The 23,973-nt window shown below is 35.6% G+C and overlaps 1 protein-coding gene across 11 annotated transcripts in view; it reads right to left on the bottom strand.

The window, feature by feature from the left end:
• The window catches only part of JMJD1C (jumonji domain containing 1C), a 316,570-nt gene that overhangs the window by 45,440 nt on the left and 247,157 nt on the right, over positions 1 to 23,973 (bottom strand). For 10 of the 11 annotated variants that reach the window (XR_003677767.2, XM_055081403.1, XM_024115698.3 and 7 more), the window contains 3 exons: positions 3,954 to 4,059; positions 1,517 to 1,641; positions 58 to 201 (listed from right to left, as the gene is read on the bottom strand). Coding sequence is in view for 10 of the 11 variants with exons in the window: in XM_055081403.1 (XP_054937378.1) it covers positions 58 to 201; positions 1,517 to 1,641; positions 3,954 to 4,059 (375 nt within the window). In the remaining variant the exon portion in view is untranslated. Of the gene's footprint in view, positions 1 to 57; positions 202 to 1,516; positions 1,642 to 3,953; positions 4,060 to 4,681; positions 4,886 to 23,973 lie in introns of all 11 variants that reach the window. The other variant, XM_007121519.4, reaches the window with a different exon arrangement.

Here is a 23,973-nt window from a genome sequence, read left to right on the forward strand (position 1 = left end):
CCTAAGTAATTTAAGGGAAAATATTTTACCATAATCCATCACTAACAACATACATACGTGAACAGTGTTGCTATTTTGACTGGCACGAGACCTTCGCCGTGATGTAATGCCAATATTTTCACCTTTTAACAAAGAGTGAACAACATCATCTAGAAAGGTCATTTGAACCATAGAAGGATCGACATTCTGTGGTTCTAGTACCTAATCCATGACACAAAACAAGAACAAAAATTAAATCCAATCAGCTAGCCAATGTGATATTAGGTACAATTTCTTTACTGAGTAGAGATGTTTAGAAATCAGTTTGAGATACTGTCAGACTTACAATAAATCAACTTTAACCATTAAAGATAAGGCTACTGTTTCACACGCTAACTAAAAATTAAAAAGGAAATACATCTGTTCCAAGTATACCTTGCAAAATAAGGATTAGAGTTATTCAAGAGTATATTGCCAAGTCATAAAATGTATTTCAAAAATAAAAAGTAATTTTCAAAAAACAGCTGTAAAGTAAAACAAGAAGGTAGAGCATGACAGCAATTCCCTGGCATCCAGTGGTTGGGACTTGGCGCTTTCACTGCTGGGGCCTGGGTTCAATCCCTGGCCGGGGAACTAAGATCCTGAAAGCTGCATGGTGTGGCCAAAAAAAAAAGAAGAAGAAGAAGAAGGTAGAGCATGGGAAGCAGAAAAGGACAAAAATCATATAAATGAATAATAATTTTAAAGACAGGTTAAAGAAAGAACTATTTTAAAAACTAAAGGCAATTTTGTGCTTCACTGAGAGGTCAAAGTTTGTTAGCTTTTAAGGAAAAAAATTAAATAAAATTAAATGATATAGCTTATTTAGCATTTTGACTAGAATTTTAACCAAAGCATCTGCATTGTTTATAGAGGGGGTTCTTATTTATTCAGACACCCTCCACAATCCACTCAGGTAGGAAGGTGTAAATATCTATTTTCTGGGGGTAAATACAGTACAGCTTTAAAAGATGTGAAACTAAGACTTTCAGACTATTAACTTAAAACTCCCTATGAAATTCATATCCTTAACATTCACCATATTCGCTATAAAACTTAAGGGAGCATCCCAACTCTGGAATATGATGTAAAAAGAACTTCAGTGTGCATTAAAGTTTTCATTCGTGAAAAGAAACCATTTGGGAAATATTTTTATTACTGGAGGGGCAGAAAAGCTGAGACTTTAGAAAAGTTTTAGCTGACCTACTGATAAAAAAAAAAAAAGACTAAACAAATAAGAGTTTGATGCCTCCATTTCAGGGACTGATTTTATCAGGGTTGAAATAAATTTGGCATCACTATCTTGCTGTGACCTCAAGTGAACTCTATGTAACATCAGACACATTTGAATTTATTAGGATTACATGACTGCACCTAGAGATGAAAATTATTTGGTGTCAACCTACTGATCCATTGCGGGGCGGGGGCGGGGGGGGCGGAGGAGAGCCATGGAATATGTGAATTGTAACCATCTCTTTTCAAAAATTGGACTATTTACCTGATCATTCATAACGATCATGGTGCGAGTGAAGAGATCATGATGAGTAATTATGCCAGTAAACCACTGGGTGGCAGAGTCTTGTCTATATACTCTCACTCTGTATCCATTCAAGGAATAAGGACCTTAAAAAAAACACACATCATACATGACTTCATGGATGAAATGGAAAAGTAATTTGGAACTTGATGTATGAACCTTCTAGTTGCCAAAACTTTACCATAAGCAACTACAAATTTTGATTCCGGTGACAGGAAAAACTGCCAAAGTCTTAAAACATGCAGAGACTGTTAACTGAATTTATAAATACAATACTAAAATGCCATATTGGTGTACTTTTGGATTAAACTCACTTTTTAAAATGATATCGATATATGTATACAGATATCCTTCAGAAAATAGGTAATGATTAAATAATAAAAGATATATATCTGTATATATTTAAATATGTCTTAAAAGAGAATGGAGATAAAAATTTCTTCAATTCACAGGTACTAAAATGGTATCAAATACTTGAAAGTTTAATAAGAACTGTGGGGGGGGTGATCTGGTGCACCTTATTAATATGATAGTATTATACATTAACAATTTACAAAATGCTTTCACAATTTGTAGATGCTTATTCAATCTTTTGAATCTTATTCAAAAACTCTCAGATATTTCCGTTTATAAAAATTAAGAAAGTGAGGTTGATAGGTTAAATAAATTTTTAAGTGAAAGAGCTAGAACTGAATTTATTTTTCTGATTCCTAGATTGATGCCTTTTCTTCTACAGTTAAGACATTTAACATATCAATCAATGATTTAATGTTTGACAGTTTTTAAAAAAATCTATGCTAATATCAGTCTAAAATATAAATCAAATAACACATCTGTAGAAAGTATTCCATATTACCTGTAAATCAAACACATTCATACCTGTAATCTATTATACAAACTATAGTCTTAGAATTTTTAACTATGGAAGAAAAAGACTCCAAATTATTTTTTCTGAATGTAATATAGTAATAGCTTATAGAATAACTCCAAATATGACCAATTTTCAATTCCCGTCAGCACACCATCTTAACTGTCTTGTTCTACCACCACACACAATCTGGAGTCAGTCTCACGTAATTCTGCTTAGGATGGAAAGGATTACTGCCTCAATGATTTCACCTCTAAGAATATGACAAGAAAAAAAAAGTTACTTTAAAAAAATATTAGCCTGGCTTCTTCAATAAATAAATTGAAAGGAAAGGAAGAAAAAAAGAGACAGACGGGTCATATCCACTACTCAATCTGTGGACATTTTTTGGATCCCAGATTAAAAATAAATAAATAACATAAAAATAAATCCTGTGAAAAATCAATGAAGACATTTATGAGACAAATGGAAACTTGAACCTGAGTATTCAGTATTTGGTATTAAGGAACTATTAATTTTTCAGCATAATAATGGTATGGTGGCTTTGTTTAAAAATAGAACACAGCAATGTCTGAAAATTGACAGAAATAAATGAGAGTACGGGTGGGGCAGAACCTACCAAGGTTTTATTTTAAGTTGTTGGAACCAGGAGATAGAATATTTCGGTGAACTTCCATGTGCCTATTTCTCTGTATGTTTCAAATTCTCCATATTAAAAGTTTAAAAATATCTAGCCTAAGAAGAATTTAATAAAGTAGATGATCTGCTGCTATAAAAACCCATACAAAGAAAGGCAGCCACAACTGAGATTATCTCTATCAATGCTTAAATTAAATGGCATGGAAGTTGAGGTCCAGATAAACATGGGTATTTAACAAAATTCCTTTTTAAAAACATTCAACCAAATATCGATACTCCATGTATCCACGTCATATTGTTGCGGTTTCAGTTCAATTTCACAAAAAGCTTACATTTTCAATATATGATTTTACTGACAGGAAAAGAAATCACTAAGAATCATAAAATCTCAATGGTTTGAAGACAAACCTGTAACTTACTAAAAAAAAGGAAACAAAACTAAGACTAGTATTGTGGTCATTGCCGAGGAAGGCAAACTGAAATAGGCCACTTTTATCAGATACCAACAGCATTCTTCAAAGGAAATCAACTGTGGCTTTGGGCAACCCTCCACAGCAAACAATGCTTCCTTCTCCAGGAAGGACACACCTAAAGCATTCTGCAGTATGGAAATTTTCCTATTAACAAAACACCTGTGTGGTTATAATTTCATTTCAGGCATTCAGCTCAAATTAGTGGTGAAATTAGCTCAATAACTGGTGAAGTTACCAATTTCCTATTGAAATTATTCTGATTTTGCTATTATTTTCCCTGGCCTGTATATAACTCAAAATATTAGACTGGGTCTTCTATTTGTATTGCATATAACTGAACAACAAAACCAAACATGAGAAATTGCCCACTTCCAAATATATATATATATATATTAATGCATAACTTCAAAACAGTTACCTTGCATAAAAATCTCTTGAACCTTTTGTTCCTTTACCCAGACTTTCACTTCTTCCTGAAGTTGCGGGTTGTCCCTGAGAACTGGGTTTAGGCTGTCTATGTCGTCCTAGAATTATAGATTAAAAGAAAGGTCCATGTTACACTGTCCTAACATTAATGCTACCAACATTTCCTCCTGAACGTTCTAAGGACTGAAGAAAATTCCTTGATCTAAATGTATACAAAAACGCAAATTCATAAGTTATAGTTCATTAGCAGTAACATAACAACGGAGCCTAAGAAATTAATCCATGATAAGACAAAAATGCCTTAAGACAAAACTTGAAATTTACTCATTTAAAACTGTTCTGTTTGAACTGTTTGTTTTCTAACTGAAAGCCTCATACAAGTTTTCCAACTGCAAGCCTTATACAAATCACCTTTTAAAGGGTTTCACTGTTAGAAGCAATATACAAACCAAATAGCTTCAGGTCATCTAAGGTTGGTAGCAAACAAATCAAGTTGAATATTTTAGTGACAATATATGTATACATAGATGAGTTACCCTCTCCCCATAATACCTAAAACATTAGTTTTAAACTACAAGTCATTATCCACTGTCTTTTGATTTAAACTGATTTAAATGTCATCAAATTCACTTCTACTCAAACTCATCTGACCAGTAACTTCACTGCTAAAAGTTTTATTTTTTCAAGCCAGTGTCAAAGCATCCAGGCAATTTAAATTACATTATTGATGGTATTATCCTCATAACAGGGTGGATCTAGACACAGAAACAACCGGTTCTCTCTCCTTGGAGATGTGAATCACACAGTCACATGGTTTCCCACAATCTGTTGGTCCCCCGCTGGACTCTTTGACATTCTGTTCTCTCTCAAAGCACCTCTGCTGCTCCTGCATTTGAGATCAGCGGCAGGAGCCCTAGAGTAGAGCTGGGAAGAACAACAAAGCAGCACTGTCAATTGGGCGGCCCTTTTAAAAGTGGACTAGCAGATCATGGAAACCAGTGAACAGAAAGGAGCTACATGAAGGGACTTTTATCTGGTGAATAAAAATAATTTGGCAATACAGAAAAGCCAAAAAGCGGCTGAAGAGTACAAAGAATCCCTAAATCAAGCAGGTCAAACTTCATTCTTTTCTAAAGTTTATCCAAGTAAAGCACTTTCCTTCTCATCTCATCACTGCTTTAAGGAACTACTCTGTATTCTTGGAATAACATTGCGGTAAACACTCTGATATTTCGTTTATACTTAGTGAACACCAACAAACAGAAGTAAAGGCCTTTACACTTATCAACTATGTTCTCCTTGTAAAATATAAAGAAATGCCGCTTTATAGTAGAAGGAAATACTAGAGTGGAAAAGTGTTATGCAAAAAGTAGTTAAAATCTGTCATTTGGGTGGCGGGGGGCAGGGGAGGCCCATGCATACATTATCTTCCTTTTCGTAAAGAAACTTCCTAGCAATCCCTTTTCTCCACTCCACTTTAATAATACACTGCACACTCAGTTAATCTCATTATTTGAGTAACAGAAAATACATGGTCAGACTCTAACCCTCTTGATGCACACCAGGTGACAGTCTAGTCCATAACAGACAAAACACAGGAAACTTTCTATTTCCCAAGGAAAACCACTACCATTTCCAGACAGTTCTGACAGATGCCAAGTTCTTTTAACATCTTTCTCACTTTAACTTCCATACACAGGTCCAAGCTTAACTCCTTGGAGTCAAACACAAGCCTAATCACTTTCCTACCTGACAGTCCTTCAAACATTTGAATTCTGGCTTTATGTTTCCACAACCTGAGTCTTCTCTAGTCTCAACACCCAACTTTATCACAGTTGTTCTTCTTACTCTTACTCTAGACATTTAACTGGCTCGAAGAAGATAGGTACTTGTCTAGAAAAGTGCAATCTACAATCACATGGGTGTCACAGCTGACTTATATCAAATTTCCTATAGTGTACTGCTCCCAAGCCTGTATATCCGGGGCGGGCGTGGGGAGGAGTAAGAGCAGCGCTGCCATTACACTGCAGACAAGTACAGGGATGATTTATAAATCCAGTTCCCTGTATTGAAATTTTATAACTAAAGCTATTGAGAGGTAAAATTTGCTCAACATTTATATTTTATTTATTCAACAGGTTAAAATAATGAGCTACATTTCCAAGATCCTTAGACCACAAGTATCTTCTCACCAACGACCCGCTCATTTCTAGGGAAAAAAAAGCATACCATTAAAAGCTGATAATATCAGTCTACTCACTGAAATAACCTTACGTAAGTTCAAATTTCTATGTATCAATTTCCTCATCTATAAAGCAGGGTTAATAATATCTCTTTTCATATTAATGAGTACATTTTTATAATAAGATTTTTAAAAATTTACAGAAACTAGTCTTTTAACACGTTCAATTCTAAATTAACCGTGGTACTGACTGACTTGCATTACACAAAATTAATTAAAACCCATGAAAATTATCCCAATACAATGCCTGATTATGATCATCATATTGTTGCTGAAGTCTTCCTCTACATAAAGTGCTTTGTAAGTTAGAGGTATTTCTGTTGAGTTGTGGTCATCGTTCCCATTTTAAAGAGGCTCACAAAAGGCTAAACGATCAAATCCTGTTAAGAGTTGTTAGCAGGTAGCCAAATGAGGTTTTTTCCCCGATTTATTTACCTGAATAATGTTGTGAAAGTGTAAAAAATCAGATACAAGGCTATAAGGCAGACTCACAGAGAAGAGCATCTGTTAATGAAAAACTAGTTATGAATGCTTACTATCTTTCACAGAATGCAACTAACAAACAAACTATGCCTTGAGCTTGTACGAGATTAAAAACAATTTACCTGCACCGTACTTTTCATTAACTGTAATCCCCCGCAATTTCATACTGTATAACTAAAATTATATGTATTCATTAATCCCCACCCCCAAATCACCCATGTAGTGAAGGAATAAGCACTCTCTGTGAATCTTCTCTTCTCCATAAACTCCATCCAATGTATTAATTACATTGCTAGTTATAACCTCCAGCAAATGACTAATGGGGAAAAAAATCAGTTCAGCAAGATCTGCTGTACGAAACATAGAAAACATGGAAAAGTGCTAAACGATGCCTTAAGTGAAGTTCTGGACTATATTTATTGTTCACTTGTGTGCTGTGCTTTTCCTCCTTTTGCAAAGACAAAGATTAGCTTTAATTGAACATTAGTGGCACCTTAATGTAAAGAATAATAAAGAAAAACAGCTAACATGGTTGTGCATTTACTATGACAGATATGACATCGGGTGCTTTCCATACTATCAATTTTTGTAAAGCTGTGATTATTATACCCCTTTTACATGCTATACACAGAGAGGTCCATGGTTAAAGTCCGGATGTGATGGAGAGACCTAGCATTTGAATCTAGTTCTGCGACTCTAAAGCTCAGTCTCTTTTCATCTGTTCTCTGCTTCTCTTGAACTAGTACAATGAAGAGGCATAAATAATAAACTATTTTCTGTCACTAACTTTCAAAATTTGACACATTTCTTTACGTTATATGGAAGAGATGAAGGTAACATTATCTTAAGTCAGAATGGGTCAAAAGACATTAACATTAGGTGGAAGTTATCATTCTACAACCTCATTGGCTATGTGAAATTCCGCATATCAAAAGAGTCTAACACTCATCAAACAGAAAAGACTTAGGATGTTAAACTCATGCAATCTTATAATCAGAAAGCATAAAAGAGAAGACAAATCACTTTGGCAACGTGACTTAGTCATGACCTACAAATTCCCAAATGCTGTGCTTCTAGGTTAAACACCACCCTGAATTAAAAACTGATCATCTGATCATCTGCGATGATCAAAATACAGACTTTTTCTCGTACGTACAGAAGAATATGATGAAATCAAAAAGCAGCATTCCTCAAAATATCAATATAGAAGTTAAAATCAGGTTGGAATCTGTACTGTGACAGTAAGATTACTGTACTAACCTAATTTTCAAGCAATTCTCTACTTCATCCCAGTTCAAAGGGAAACAGTAACAAGTACAATAACATAAAAAATAAGATCTTGGGCTTCCCTGGTGGCGCAGTGGTTGAGAGTCCGCCTGCCGATGCAGGGGACAGGGGTTCGTGCCCAGGTCCGGGGGACCCACATGCCGCGGAGCGGCTGGGCCCGTGAGCCATGGCCGCTGAGCCTGAGCGTCCGGAGCCTGTGCTCCGCAACGGGAGAGGCCATGGCAGTAAGAGGGCAGTGTACCGCAAAAATAAAATAAAATAAAATAAAATAAAATAAGATCTTAGTACTAAAATATTCAGATATGCCTGACTAGGTTTAATGAATAGCAATATTATTACAGCACTCTAAGTATATGTAACACATTTTCTAAGATAATAAAGAACAATGTGTCTTACCATAATCAAGTGCTCCTTACTATTTCAACAAATATTTTCTTTGTTACACATCCTCCGGATTTAAATACTGACTGAAGAGCCAGCAGGGGCATGAAATAGGTAATAATATACCAGTTGTTAGTTTCTATCAAGATGACTGAGTTGACTGGCTTAATAATTTTAAGAGATTTGCTCTAAAGTCTTAACTGATGACTTTTACTTTAGGATACAAGAAATATAAAACTGGAGCAGTTTCTCTCCCTTTGGACAATATCTGATGGACAATGACCTAATGCCTGCTTTCAAACTGATACTGAGTATGTCTTAGAATATTTTTCCTCCTGCAATAAAGCCCTTGACCTCTGTGGTGACAATTTAAATGCAATTATATTACATAAATTCCCCTATAAAAATCACAGTTGATTATATTTTTATAAGAGTTATCATAAAAGAAACTATCTGTATCTTGAAATGTCAGGTTGGGTGACTGAACATGCTTTGCCACACCACTCTGGCACAGTCATTATTTAAATTCATGCTTCAGCAAAACTACAAATGACTGCCTGTCCTTAAATCCCTGGGGTTGCTAGACAACAGTGAAAAACATGAATGTTAGGTCCATATAGGTCAAGAGTGACGCCAATTGCTATTATGCCAATTCTTGTATAACTTATAAAAGAACCCACTTTGTTAATAAGGCTTTACTAAGATAGGAAACTTATTAAGTCTGAGAGTTACCATAGAGGTCTTCAAAAAGCACAGTTGTCTAAACCATCTGCAGTTTAATTAAATGCAACTACCACTGAGGGCTTCCATATTTTTCAAGATTTAAAGCAAGAGTTGGCAAACTTTTCCTCTAAAAGGCCGAAGAGTAAAAACATTAGGCTTTGCAGGTCATAACATCTCTGTCACAACGGCTCAATTCTGCTACTGTAGTGCCAAAAGCAGCCAAACAATACCATAAACAATATATAAATGAATGGGCATGGAAGTTTGTTTATTGGCATTATATGAAATCTGAATTTCACAGATTGTTCAGGTGTCATGACATTATTCTTCTTGAGTTTTTTTCAACAGTTTAAAAATGTAAAAGGCCTTATAAAAAATGGGAAGTGGGTTTGATTTGGCCTGTGGTCACTGCCTACCCATGATTTGAAAGAACAAATAAAATACTATTACAAAGGAAGATCAAAACCTTCTAATCAATGCAATGCAATTCATTGGCAAATTGACTGCAAACTCTATTTCCATAGATGGCTGTATATTCATAAGCATAGGAAAATACAACAATTACCAAATCCTTTCCATTATCAGAGAAAAAATATTTTAAGATAAATCATTTTTTAAGGCTTTCACAGGCTTTCATTTTTTAAGGTTTTTCATCAATTTCCCTGATACATTCCTGTACCATGTTTAGCTCTCCAAATATAATAATGACTTGATTTTACTGTAGAAAAATTACCCACTTTGAAAGATAAGATTTACTCCTTTGGGTCAATGAGAATTATACTCATATACAGAGGTTGGTACTGTCCACTTCTCTGGACTCCATAGTAAGGTAAAAATAGGAACATGCATTGAAAAAGAAGAGATTTTCTAAAGACAATGTTCCAACATTAATCCTATGGTTCTTATATCTGAAGTTAAGACTGAAAACTGAGTGTTTTCTCCATGATAAGGTAATTTAACATAATCTCATTTATACTATGTCCTAGGGAAAAAAGATATTCATTTAAAGAGCAAACAAGGGCTTTCCTGGTGGCGCAGTGGTTGAGAGTCTGCCTGCCGATGCAGGGGATACGGGTTCGTGCCCCGGTCCGGGAAGATCCCACATGCCGCGGAGCAGCTAGGCCCGTGAGCCATGGCCGCTGGGCCTGCGCGTCCCGAGCCTGTGCTCCGCAACGGAAGAGACCACAACAGTGAGAGGCCCGCGTACCACCAAAAAAAAAAAAAAAAAGCAAACAAACAAAAAACAAGGGAGGGGAGGATCCAAACAGGGAGACAAATACAGAGTAATTTCTTTGCTTCTCTACTTCCTCCAAGGGCTGACCTTGTGACACTCTGAAAAAGAAACCGATTAGGGTTAAAGAGGAAGAAAACGCACCACCACATCCTGCCACAAAATTGTCTCCAAATATTACTGGGAGAAATGATCAATATATTTCAAATATTTTACCTGATATTCTCAATTACATAAGATTAATGCTATGTTGTCTCTAAATGTTCCTAACATAATTCTAAATCTTGTACTGTCAATTTTGGTGACTTGATTCTTCACAACACATTATATGATAAAACCTAAAAATTTCCAGATTTTTCATTATTGCTAAAATTTTAAGTTTTAGGTAGAATTTTAAATTATTATAATGTATTTAGGATCTGATTCCCTGTATATAAACCAAACATCAATATTTTAGAGTCAAGAGTACTGGACACTTTTATATTTATCCACATTAAACTAAAACTCTGGAGGAAAAAAAAAAAGCTCTGTCTCACCAATCTTCAAGAACCACCAAATTTAAATGTATTAGTTTTTCTGTTAATCAGATTGGAAAAGTTAAAAAATTTACGACATCATTCATGGGAGAGGAATAAACCTTTTCTTAAAGGCAGTTTGACTATACATCCTATTCTTTTAAACAATGAACGTTTCTGCAACTCATGTTAGCTCACAAGAACTTGTAGAAAATAGGTGAATGATATCAGTGTAACACAGAAGTACTGGTGGTTCATATACCATTTATTTATTTTTGCACTACCTAGTATGAGCAGCTGAATACTAAGTATAAAAATAAAGCTGAACACAGCACTAGACATGATAGCCATCCATTCCACATTATTCTTTGTTTAATGTAACTGCATGCTGACTTAGAAGTTCATATTGATTAGACTGCCCCAATTTTCTTTTATTTTATTTTTGACTCCATAATCCAGCCATCTCAACTCTTCCTTACATATTCTTAATATCAAGCAAACGTCCCCCTTTCTCTTAAAGATAAAGTACTGTATTTGCCTAACTTTATTTATTAGAAATGTCTTTTTAAAGTCTACTATTTTTATAGGATTATTACTGTTTGTGGTAGTATTCTCATTAAAATTTTGCATAAGCTTTGAACAATCCACTCCAAAGCTATATTTCTCAATATCTTTCTCATTGTACATTAGGTTTTTCATAGTTTTAATATCTTAAAATACATACTCTTCTACCCAACATTGAACTTTTGAGTAATCTAAGCAAATAAATGAATAACAAAACAAATTAATGCATGTACAAGGAAGATCTGTGTTTTAAAATAGAAAAAAGTTTTTTTAGTTGATCATATACTCATACAATAGACTACAACAGTCAGTAAAATGATTATGTAAGCACAAACTCAGTGACACAGAAAGAAGCTAATGACATATAAACAGAAAAGATTAATTTTAAAACTTCTCCACATATGTAATCTTTTTAAAGACAAACATATTACAATTTTGTACATAATTAAAAGCAATAGATAAGTCCTGTGTATATATAATTTCATAATTCCTGGTTGATTCTGGTTAATTCAAATGAGTGGTATCCTCCTGTTTCAACATAGCTTAAATATATCCTAAACTGACTGCATAGGATTAATGAAACGAATCTATTTTCAGCCTTTAAAAAGTATCCATTTAATAAGCATATTTACTTGACACTGTAAACAATAAAAAAAACTTAAACTGACAGAAGAGGTTAACACTTCACAAATGTTAACCTCATCTAATCCTAACAAACCCTTTGCTAGTCTGATATTATTCTCTCCATATTATAGATGAAGAAACATTCAAAGATTAAGTAATTTGACCCCAAATCACATGGCTGGAAGCTAAATTAGCAAGGGTCTGCATAATGTCAAAGCCCTTCCCACAACCTTTTTCCAACCCATGCACTGGCAGAATTAAAAATCTGAATACTCTCTACTGCGTTTTCAATATTTTACTTATGATATTAGTGACATGACCACAGAAAGTGAAAGGAAACCCAATTAACCAAATTATTTTATTGTTAAATATGGAAAATGATGTTTGCTAAGATAAAGTCAGTTCACAGGCATACAGTATTCCAAAACTTGGAATGGATATCATAAACAACAAAAACTATAATTTATCAGATAAGTAACTTATCAGATCTCAGATGGGATTTTGGAATGGGATAAACTATATTAATATAAACATCCTATTACATCAATTCATAAGAAAGCGACTACTTATGTTGCATTATTTTTATTTGTTCAGTTATACCAAGGTTAAAGAAAAAGCTAACTAGATTACTTTTACTATATTAATTAAAAACAATAACCATTTGGGTTTCTCTGCTAATCTCCCAACTGAATGAAACTGACCTTTTAAAAATATTCTCCTGAATACACTTTATGCAGACTTGTAATATTTCTGCATTTTAAACTACAACTTGCTAAGTGTCCTTGCCTCTCAGAATTACCACAGAGCAAAAATCAGAACAACAATTAAGTAAAACTTTTAAAACCACTTGAAGGGAAATGTGTTTCCTTCTAAAGCCACATGTTAATATTCTTCGTGGTATCTTTAATAACAGTTTTGAACTTTTCATGGCAGTTCAAAAGTCTGGAAGACAATTTTTCTTTCAAGCTATTTAAAAGCATGGTTTTTACACAGTTGAGTCATCATGAGTTCAACCTATTGAGTCACCTGCTTACAGCATCTGCCAACCACAATTTACTAACTGCAGTTTCCTCAAACTTACAAACTGAACAAACTCAGGAAGGCCTGAGAACTGTTAATGTTTTCCAAAGGAGCAACTGAAAATATTCTTTCAGAACAGCCCAAGTTTAAGAAAATAAAACAACAAAAAAGCAACTTCCTTGCTCGTGATGAGCCCTCCACCTATGGCAGTCTCACCCTACCTTGTGAAGAGGGAGAGAAGGAGCTCAGCCTAAGAAGGAAATAAAATTATATGCTTGCATACTATTTTTTTGGAAAGTAATCTACTAAAAGTAATTCCTAGTCAACGACTATTCTGATCATACAGAGTGAACATTTATTTTTAAAGTATAAAATGCAAATGATATAATTTTAAAATTAATACCATGCCATACACGTTCTGGGGCTGATTTTCACTATTTCCAATATACTGCCATGGAAATGATAAACCTATAAACTTGAGACCTATTATACCACACTTTTCTTTCCTCAGAAAGAATTAATACAATCTAGTCCAAGTTGAAATAATCAACAAGTCCTGTAACTTGACAGACTTGGATCTTCCAAGTGACTTAGTCTTTTATCATGTGACCCCAAGTTAAGTATTTGTTCCTCTCATTGAGCCTAGAGCAAATGCAAATACATGACAAATGTGTTAAGTTATTCAGAGAAAAGGAGGGAGTTAAAACTACAACTCAAAAGTATCAAAATACAAGAACATCTTAATTACCTAGGGCTGTTAAGGAAGATAGTATGCATAATGTACTTTACCAAGATTTCCAATCACTGCTTTGCTATTCCTAAAAGGGTAAGTTTAACTTACTTAGAAAATCTAATTAGAAAAAAGAGAACATATACTGAATGAGACATGCCAAATGCTTATTACAATTTATATCCAAAAGAGGGCTAGTTTTTAAAATAACTTACAGAAATAAGAAAATTTATCAAAATCCTACTAATTCTGAAAATATTTCTAGAGTTCCTTCATTAAATAACATATTAAACACAATTGTAGCTTTTTGTCAATACTCACAGATATCATTATTGATTACTATGTTATGATATAGTCATAATTATCAATTGATATAAAGGATTATTGCCTCTACACCAAACTGTCCCAGAAAGACAAAATTTGAGTTGTAACTACGTTTTAGTTTCTTTGGTAACCTCTTGTGCTATCAAGCTCCCAATCTACCATCATCATACTTTTTAAAATTCTGATTTTGACCTTTCATTTGCTGTGGTAGAGGAAACCAGATTAGATAATTTGTTGGAATTATGTTTGAAACAGTCTGTAAGTGTGGGCTAAGAGCTCCTCCTTTGAGTTAAACATATTAGAAATATATTTCATTCAACAAGATTTTTGAATGCCAAGTATAAAATTACTATGCTAGGAGACTGGCAATACATACAAGAGTTTCTGCCCTTGAGGATCTTATAGCCTGTAGGAACAGAGACTAATACACAAATCACTGCAATACAGATTAAACAGTTTTACATATAATACAGAGGTGAGAAAAAGAAGGTGGGGAAAGATAATCCAGTTAGGTACATCAGGAAAGGTATCACAGAAAAGGATATCTGAGTTGGGACTTGAGGAAAGCATGGATGGGTACCTAGATTCTTGAGCTGAAACTTCAAGAACGCAAGGGCACCTACCAGGCTATGGTAGAGCAGAAAAGAAGGGCTTTTAAGACAGGGTGAATGAAATGCATGTGCAGACATAGACACAGACAGATGAAACAGTATGGCCTATGTGGAGAACTCTAAGTACAATGACATAGATTGAATGAGGACAAGGGAGTAGGTGAGCAGAAAGACCCTACTTGGAGAGCTCTCTAATAGTCTAGCCAAATGAGGATGGAAGCCTTACAACAGAGATGAGGAGGATGGGATGGACATATGCAATGTTAAGCTATTTTTGGAGGTCAACAAGGGCAAGAGAGGAACCTAAAACACTCCCGGATGTTGATTTGAGTAACAAAACCGGGTAGATACAGTTACACCGTTAGCCAGGATACAGAATGATTAGGAAGAAAGACAAGGTTTGAGTGCTGAAACTTTAACACAGTCGGCAGTAGAAAATATGGGTTTCACCTTCTCAATGACATCCACAGGGACCACAATACTCTAGCCTGCCTCTCCGTTCTCCATGCCTAATTGCTCTTACTTTGCTTTACTTTTCCTTTTGGCCTAGCAGTAATTAAACCATCTATCATACTGTACCACTTACTTATTACTATATTTATTATCTACTGTGCCTCTTCTAGAATTTAAGCTCCAAGGGGACACAAATTTTTGTCTAAACAATGCCAGGCACATAGAAGATGCTAAATAAAGATGTTAAATGAATGACAGTGTAGCAAGGAAGTCTGGACTAGAGTTAAAGATTCAGAAGACAGGGTTTTTAAATGACAGTGAAAGCAACTGGAAATATGACACTGCTTAGGATGAGTAGTGAAAAGAGAAAACACCAAAAAGGAAGACTGTGGAAAACCATCCACCATTAAAACTGCAGAAATCTTTTCAGGGAAACCTGAAAAGAGATGTCACAGAAGCAGTTAAGAATAAAAGAGTATCCAAGACAGTGATCCTCAGTGTTAAATGCAACGGTCCAGTAGGATAGGAATGGGGACTAGAATAATATGTTTGATATTTAAGAGATTATTAGTGATCTTAACATTAACGTTAGTTTTGTGGAAGTGGAACTGAATTTTTAAATTTACTTTTGCTTGGGACTTCCCTGCCAGTCTAATGGTGAAGACTCCACGCTCCCAATGCAGGGGCCACGGGGGGGGGGGGGGGGGGGGGAGAGGGGCGGGGAAAGAGGGAGAGGAATAAATAAATGAAAAAATAAATTAATTAATTTACTTTTGCTTAATTTAAATTTAAATAGCCACATATGACTAGTGGCCACCAATAATGGGCAGCACATTTTCATGGGGTAAGAGTGGAGAAAATAAATAGGACTATTCCAAGATAAGAAATTAAAAGGTAGATGTGACAGAAAGACAAAGTCATAAGAGAGTTAAGGTGGTGGTTAAGAATGACTGAAACAATGTATCACAGGAGAGATATCTTGGCTGGAAATAAAATGAAGAGAAAACTAGGAGAATGTAGGAAATTCACCAATTATGTGACCACTGCCAATTATGTGACCACTGGTGAGGTGGTAAGGTCTGTGAATGACATCTATTTTGTGCTGAAGGTTTAAAAAACAATCACTTTGAATAGGCTTCATGAAGCTACACGTATCATGAACTGAGATTTACCCAACCAGACCTATTTATATTCTGAACTCCTATCATATTTATTCTATTTATCACAAAAATTTTATAGGGTACAAAGTTTTTTCCTACACATTACCTCACAGACAATGGCAACACTATCATGAAACAGGTATTACATAGCTAACTTTAAAGATGAAAAAATAAAAAATGGTTAAGTGCTTATATGCCTTGCTTAATATTTCAGACAGGAAGCAGCAGAGCTGGGATCTGAGTCGGAGCTGGCCTGCTCTACTACCAAATTCTGATATTTTAATAGACGTAAACTTTTGCCTCCCTTCAAAGAGCCAAAATTCCCTAAGAATATAAATTTTATATATGTGTACTTACGTATATGACTAGATATCTTAAAACAGAATCTCAATAAACTTGGCAACTTATGCTTTCAACTGTTGTGCGCTGATTTTCATTCTTCTCTATTTTTTCATTGGATTAATTTGTAAACTATTTATGATTTTAATAATATTTGCACTAATCAGACACTGTTAAGTCCTTGGAGTTTGGGGCAAAAGGCAGAGCTACCAAGCTGTGCCATCATTCAAACTGAACTAATAAAAAATTTAAGTACAAAGGTGTATTTATACCTATAATGTGGAACAAGACAGAATGGGAAAGAGATACCTTGTAGTGATCAAGATCAATAAAAACTAATTAGTAGTTCAGCCTGCTCCTTTACAGTGCTGGTAGGGAACATCATTAATTAACTACACACCCCTGGCCAGAATAGGGCATCACAATCCTTTGCAACATTAACAACATGCCAGTTAGACGCTTCCAACTGATACAACTGTGCCTAACTGATATGACATAAATGCAATAAACTTTAAGAAAATTTCTCAACAATGGGCTTTGTTAAGCGTTGGAATGAATTGTTAATATATGATGGAACTTAATTCCTTGAAAATAGGAGTGAATGTGGGAGAAACAAGATAAAACCTCATCCTTCTGAGGTCCTTCAGATACTGCATTTTTGGAAGACCACATACTGTATAATGTCTTAAAGGCCTTTAAGCTTGAAGACTCTACATGAGGAGGTCTTATATATCCAGGCCTTACTCATCCACGTTATACAGAATTTTCTATTTCCCCAAATGGCTACTCTACAAATGGCAGAGGGGCGAAGGGTTTTTTTGTTTGTTTGTTTGTTTTCGGTACGCGGGCCTCTCCTCTCACTGTTGTGGCCTCTCCTGCTGCAGAGCACAGGCTCCGGACGCGCAGGTTCAGCGGCCATGGCTCACGGGCCTAGCCACTCCGCGGCATGTGGGATCTTCCCGGACTGGGGCACGAACCCGCATCCCCTGCATCGGCAGGCGGACTCTCAACGACTGCGCCACCAGGGAAGCTCGGGAGAAGGGTTATTAACCGGAAACAATAACATGTCATTTCTATGTAGAGTACCTGACTTCCAGGCAAAGAACATCAAGAGAAGCACTGGATAAATATAATTTTTAAATGCCTTATTATTTTACATACTTATAGATTTGCAATATATAGGTATCCCTATATAAGTACAAATACGATGGAAAGATATTAACCATTTAAAATTAATAACGTTTATCAAATAACTAGGTCTAAAGATCTCCGAGAACGTGTGAGTGATATAAGAATTTGGTCTGGAATGAGACTGAATTGGTAGAGGATTATGACTAGCCAGGACAAAAACCTCACAGTATCAAGACTCAAGAGGAGGCAGAGCTTTGTAACACTGAGAAAGGAATGATGCCTCTTCACCTTTTGGGTGCTCAGAGAATCTGGCAGGCCAATGCTTGCTGACCACTTCTAAGCTCTAAATAAAGTGGCAGAGGGCACTGGAACTGTGTGGAGATGTTTTTTCCCATTAACATGATAACTAGGAAGAGGTGCTAAAGGCATTTAACTGTTGGAAAGCCAGAAATGCCTACCATCCTACAATTCACTATAAAACAAAGAACCAAATAGTATCTGTGACTGTTAATTTTACTTATCAATTTGGGTAGACTATGGTGCCCAGTTGTTTGGTCAAACATCAGTCTAGATGTTGCTGTGAAGGTATTTTTCAAGCAGAAGAAGACTTTGAGTAAAGCAGATTACCCTCCACAATGTGCATGGGCTTCATTCTATCAGTTGAAGGCCTTAAGAAAAAAGAATGAGGTCCTCCAAAGAGGAAAGCATTCTGCCTTCAGAGTCAACATCAACTCCTGCCAGAATTTCCACTGTGGGTGTGTCCTGTGTATTTCAGAATCCCTAGCCCCCACAAGTGCAGGAGTCAATTCCTTAAAACTCCTCCCCCATCCCCTTTCTCTCTACACACATATTTGTATACACACACATACCCTATGGTTTTGTTTCCCTGGAGAATCCTAATAAGGTACCCTATTGTGAAACATTATTAGCTTTGCTTATCTCTTTCCCATCTTCTAAACCCTAGCCTTCTAAGAAAAAGTAAAACCAAAAAAAGAGAAACAGGCAAATCGCTGGTATTACTACATCAGTTGATTCCACAGTACAGAACACTATAAACATACCTCTACTTTAGAACTTTTAGCATGTTGCCATAATTATACTTAAATCTCTCCCCCTGGCCTGAAAGAGAACCAAGTATTTTATCCGTCTTTAAATCCCCAGTAGCTAGCAAAGTAACTGGCACAAATCAGTAAATAAATGACTTTATGTTACATTTCAACAACCACTGATCTTTTTCCCTTGCATCTTAAAAACATAGCTTCTCTAAAAGGCAGGTCTACGCCTAATAATTTAATGACAGGAATTATCTCCAAACACTGACAACAGTTAAGCAGAACAGTATACTTTTAAAAGCATAGGCAATGAATAGCTACTATTAAGGAAATGAAAAATAACAAGTGTTCTCACAGATATAGAGAAACTGGAACCCTGTTGGTGGGGATGTAAAATGGTGCAGAGCCTGTGGAAAACTGTTTGGCTGTTCCTCAAAAAGTAAAACATAAATTTCCATATGCTCTAGCAATCCCATTCTTAGGTATACACCCATAAGAAGTGAAAGGTGGGACTCAAACACTTGTACACCATTGTTCACAGCAGCATTATTCACAACAGTTAAGAGGTGGAAACAACCCAAATGTCCATCAACATATGAATGGATAAACAAAATGCAGCAAATACATACAATGGAATATTATTCAGCCATAAAAAGGAATGAACTGCTGACATATGCTACACAGGTGAATCTTAAAGACAAACTATTAAGTGAAATAAGTCAGTCACAAAAAGGACAAATATTGTAGGATTCCATTTATATGAGGTATTTAGAATAGGCAAAGAAAGTAGAGACCAAGAACAGAGAAGTTACCAGGGGCTGGGAAGAAGAGGATACCGGGAAATGGGGAGTTATTGCTTAATGAAGGAAGAGTTTCTATTTGGGATGATGAAAAAGTTCTGAAAATGGACAGTGGCGATGGCTGTACAACACTGTGAATGTACTTAATGCCACTGAATTGTACACTTAAATGGTTAAAATGGTTTTAACTGTTAACTTCTTTTAAACAAATGCCCGTTATACCTCTACTCCAAATGGACAATGAGGGTTGAAGTCAATCACATGGTTGACTCAACTAAAAAACTGTTAAAATGTCTCTGACTAGTCACCATTCCACCTTCACAGGAAAGGTAGGTATGGTTAGAGTTTATGCAAGTGGACCATCCAACACCCATTCTGCTTATTCACTGCATCTCATGCACTTAACCAGCCCTGCTGTCTTAGTGGCTTAGCTAATTTATATTCATCCTGAGACAACTTAGGGGGTCACCTATTCTAAGGACAGGGGCATCCTCTATTTCTCCCACAACCAGGGTAGATTCCTTATACCTCTCTGGTGTCCGCTACTTACTATCTTTTGCCTATATTTACATTTGTATTTTTCCATGTGCTTCCACCATTAGATTATAAACTCTCTGAGTAGTGTATTTGTATGCTTGAATACAATACAGCAGGCCCTCAAACATATGAATAAAGAGCCCCCAAATGTTATTTTATTGACTAAGGGCTAGTGCTGTTTTGCCTTTAGTCTGAAGCCTAGAGAGACTTGGATTTTAGAGACGGTCCTTTTAACAAGAGGCTAAAAGGGCTTTGTTTTAAAGTATTGCTTTTCAATTTTAACTTTGAACAAAATCTCTGAGCAAAACAGAGAAAACTAGGCAGCTGAGAAAAGTGGGAGAGGGCAAAACATCTTAATCTGTTTGGATTCTTGCCTAGGGAACAAGTGAGTCTGAAAATGATGCACAGATTTGGGGTATAGCTTGACGACAGTATTTGAGAAGTCTAGGGAGATTGTGCAGGCAATAAAATTAAGGAAAAATTTAATCTTATATTTAGGAAAGATGTCAACCCTAAGAAAAATAACAAAGTGCCAAACAAAAGAATGATGTGCAAATAAGAGATGTTTCCTGTTTGACAGCTCACAAAGGCAGGGTGGCACAGTAGAAAAAACATCTTGGAATCTAAAGTTTTTGGTTCAAGTTCTGTTTAGGCTACCACTTAGCTGTGTGAACCTAGATGCCAAATCACAACTTCCCTAAACCTCGCTTTGCCTGTAAAAATTGCTATCACATATTCTCTCCCTTCCTCCTATTTCTTCCTTCTTCTCTTTTCAGCCTTTCCTCCTCCTATACTCCCACCCCTAATTTACCAAGAAACACAAATATTAGACTGAAAAGGTCCTGCAAAGGAGGGGGAGCTGGTGGGCGAATTGACACTGACACACAAAAGTCACATGGAAACTAGTATTATGAGAAGCAAAACCTATGATTAAGCAGAAGAAACCTGTCTGCAGAAAGAAGACTGAAGAAGGGGGGCAGAAGAAATATGTAACTTGAGTTCCTGGCCTTCTATTTCCTAATTCCATTCCAAGTAAGGTTCAGCTGTGCTTTTCTGCAATGGATGTCTATGACATTTCCTGTTGTATCTTTTTAATAGGCCCACCACCCCCTTTTAAAAATTAAATCTAGTTTAAATGGGTTTCCATTTCTGCCACCTAGCCATTGTAAGTTAGACTTCTCAAAGACTTGTGTGAATTAAATAAATTCATATATGTACCCTGAAAGCATTATATGTAATTAAGATAATAATATAATGTTTTCCTCATAAGGTAAACATAAGAATTAACTAAAATAATGCACATGGAAATGTTTTGGAAAATGTTGAACCTTATAAATGTAAAATATTAAGAGCACACTGAAAAATAAAATTTTGATTTTGGGATTTTTAAATAAAATGGCTGTGCTTTAGCAAGAATTCCCGGTTGGGCAAAAGGAATAAGTAAATAGAATCAACCTATTTTGATTGGCAGAAAGAAATTGGCAGAAATCTTTCTCAATGATAACTAAGTGATGGCTTAGAATCTTTGGAATCTGATGTCTACAAGCATAATTTCATATACTTTAAATTCATAACAGCAGCCACAAAAAATTAAAAAGAGACTGGCAGATTTTTCAGCATATGATCATAGCAGATTTGTGACCAGGAGAGAACTATCGCAGACTGTGACTTATAAATGTTTTTAATCTGAATATTGCAGAACAGCTCATACGTGAGCCAAATTTCAGTCAAAATAACATGTTCCTGAACTTCATGAATATATTTTCAACACACCAAGTTTTGCAACCAATTTTTACAAATGAAGAACTCCCTTTTTAATAGCAGCAGACAATACACATCGGCATACCTGATTTGTGGGACCTTAAGCACGTTTCACAACTTTTTTTGAAATTATGGCAATAAAGAATCATGCAGGCAGGGGGGAGATAAAAGTATTTAAACAGGATGCAGAGCAAAATTACTGAATATTAAAACATGATGTACCAATTTAAAATTTTTAAAAAGCCTACTTAAATAAGGAAGTAACAATGATTCTGTTTTAGCTTCTGGTTCTGCTTTTCTTGTAGTCCATTCTACTTTCTAGGCTTCAGCTTGGCTCCACTACTGCAAGCTGTCACTTTTGACTAGAAATGGAATAAAGCCAAGTACTACACAATAGCAGCTTCCTGCTCTGGCCTCATCTCCTAGACCACCCCCCAGGCCAATGCCTGCCCACAGATGCTGATCCTACCAAGCCAATATTCCACCAGCAATCAGTTCACAGCTATGGCTATGATCCTGTATTTTTTATACTCTTGGCACAGTGTATATCCTACAATCTCACAGTTCTCATTTTTACTGACATTATGGCAACAAGGCATCTCTAATTTCAATCAAATGCTAATATGAAGGCAAAGTGAAATGCACACAGAAACTCATGGACTAACTGAGAACGTGCTCAAGTCTGTCAAAATATAATTCAGAAACAGATACAGAAAAATATAGAATAGAAAGAAAGCTCTCAGTAGGTACTACTAATCCAAACAATCCTGTTATTCCAGTTTTGCATAATTTCGATTTGCATCTGGCACTGCCTGGCTTAATAGTTCTCTCTTTTGAGATAAACCTAGATTTAGGTTGAATGTCTTTTATCCCTGAGACTAAAATCATTAGCCAGGGACTAACTTGATCAGGTTAATGTTCGTCAGAAATATTTGTTTTCCCACATTGAGCAAGTTCACAGAATTATGGCTTTAAATGTTGGAAAGGAACTTCAAAGGTCATTTAGACCAACTCTTATTCAACGCTAAGAGGACTTCCAAACTGTAGTACTACATCCTCATGGCCTCCCTCCAGAGCCAAACAAAGAAAAACAATTCGGTAATTTGCTGCATATCACTTATACTTTTTGAGATAAAAATAACTATCAGCAGCAAGTAGAGCTTATGACTTTCCCCGCGGGGAAAAAAGGTAAGGATGTGTTGTGGAGAGTAATCCCATAATAGGGTTCTGCATCTTTTCTAATATCATTTTCTTAAAACAGGAGTTTAAGAAGTCACTGAGGAATCTTATCTAAATATACTTTTTAAAAAGGGGGAGAGGGAAAAAGAAATACTACTACAAAGACATGTTCTGTTACACAGTGACCATGGCTTGTACCAACACCGAAAAAGTTTATCTAGCACCAGCCGCAGAAGGAATGGTGAGAGTTCCAGAGAAGACAAATAAAACAGATTGTTAAAAGAGGCGCAGATGGTGGCAGAGAAATGTCCAATGGTTGCATATGGTAAGAAGAGAAAGGAGTTTCAAATATCTACCACAAAGGTTTAAGACACCATCTATAAAAAGGGAGATTTAGAGCAAGTCTAAATAGCAGTGACCTTCTATTGAGCAGTTTCTATGTAGTAATAAGCTCTTAAAGGTGTCAGTCACTTAATCTTTCTAACTCTGAGATGGATAGTATATTTATCTTATAGATGAGGAAACCAATTATTGAGCATGCTTTAGACTTTCCCAATGTCACATAGCTAGCAAACGGCAAAGCTAGGATTTGAAACCATATCTGCATGAACTGACTTTAAATTTCATAGCTAGGCTGATTCTCTAAGACAAAAGATGCCATCAATTAGCTCCTTCTGATATAGTACAATAACCAGATGTCACTCTTATGTAGAAAATTTTGTTTTTGTTATTCTCTTGCTTCAAAGCTTCCAATGATTCATAGGGCCTACAAGATAAGTCACTTAGTAACTGTACTTAGCAATTCTTGTCCTCTTTTATCTGACCCCACAATACTTATTTCTCTGGTATGATGTCTATATTCAAA

This window comes from Physeter macrocephalus, chromosome 20, assembly GCF_002837175.3.
Source record: "Physeter macrocephalus isolate SW-GA chromosome 20, ASM283717v5, whole genome shotgun sequence".
Taxonomy (NCBI): Eukaryota; Metazoa; Chordata; class Mammalia; order Artiodactyla; family Physeteridae; genus Physeter; species Physeter macrocephalus.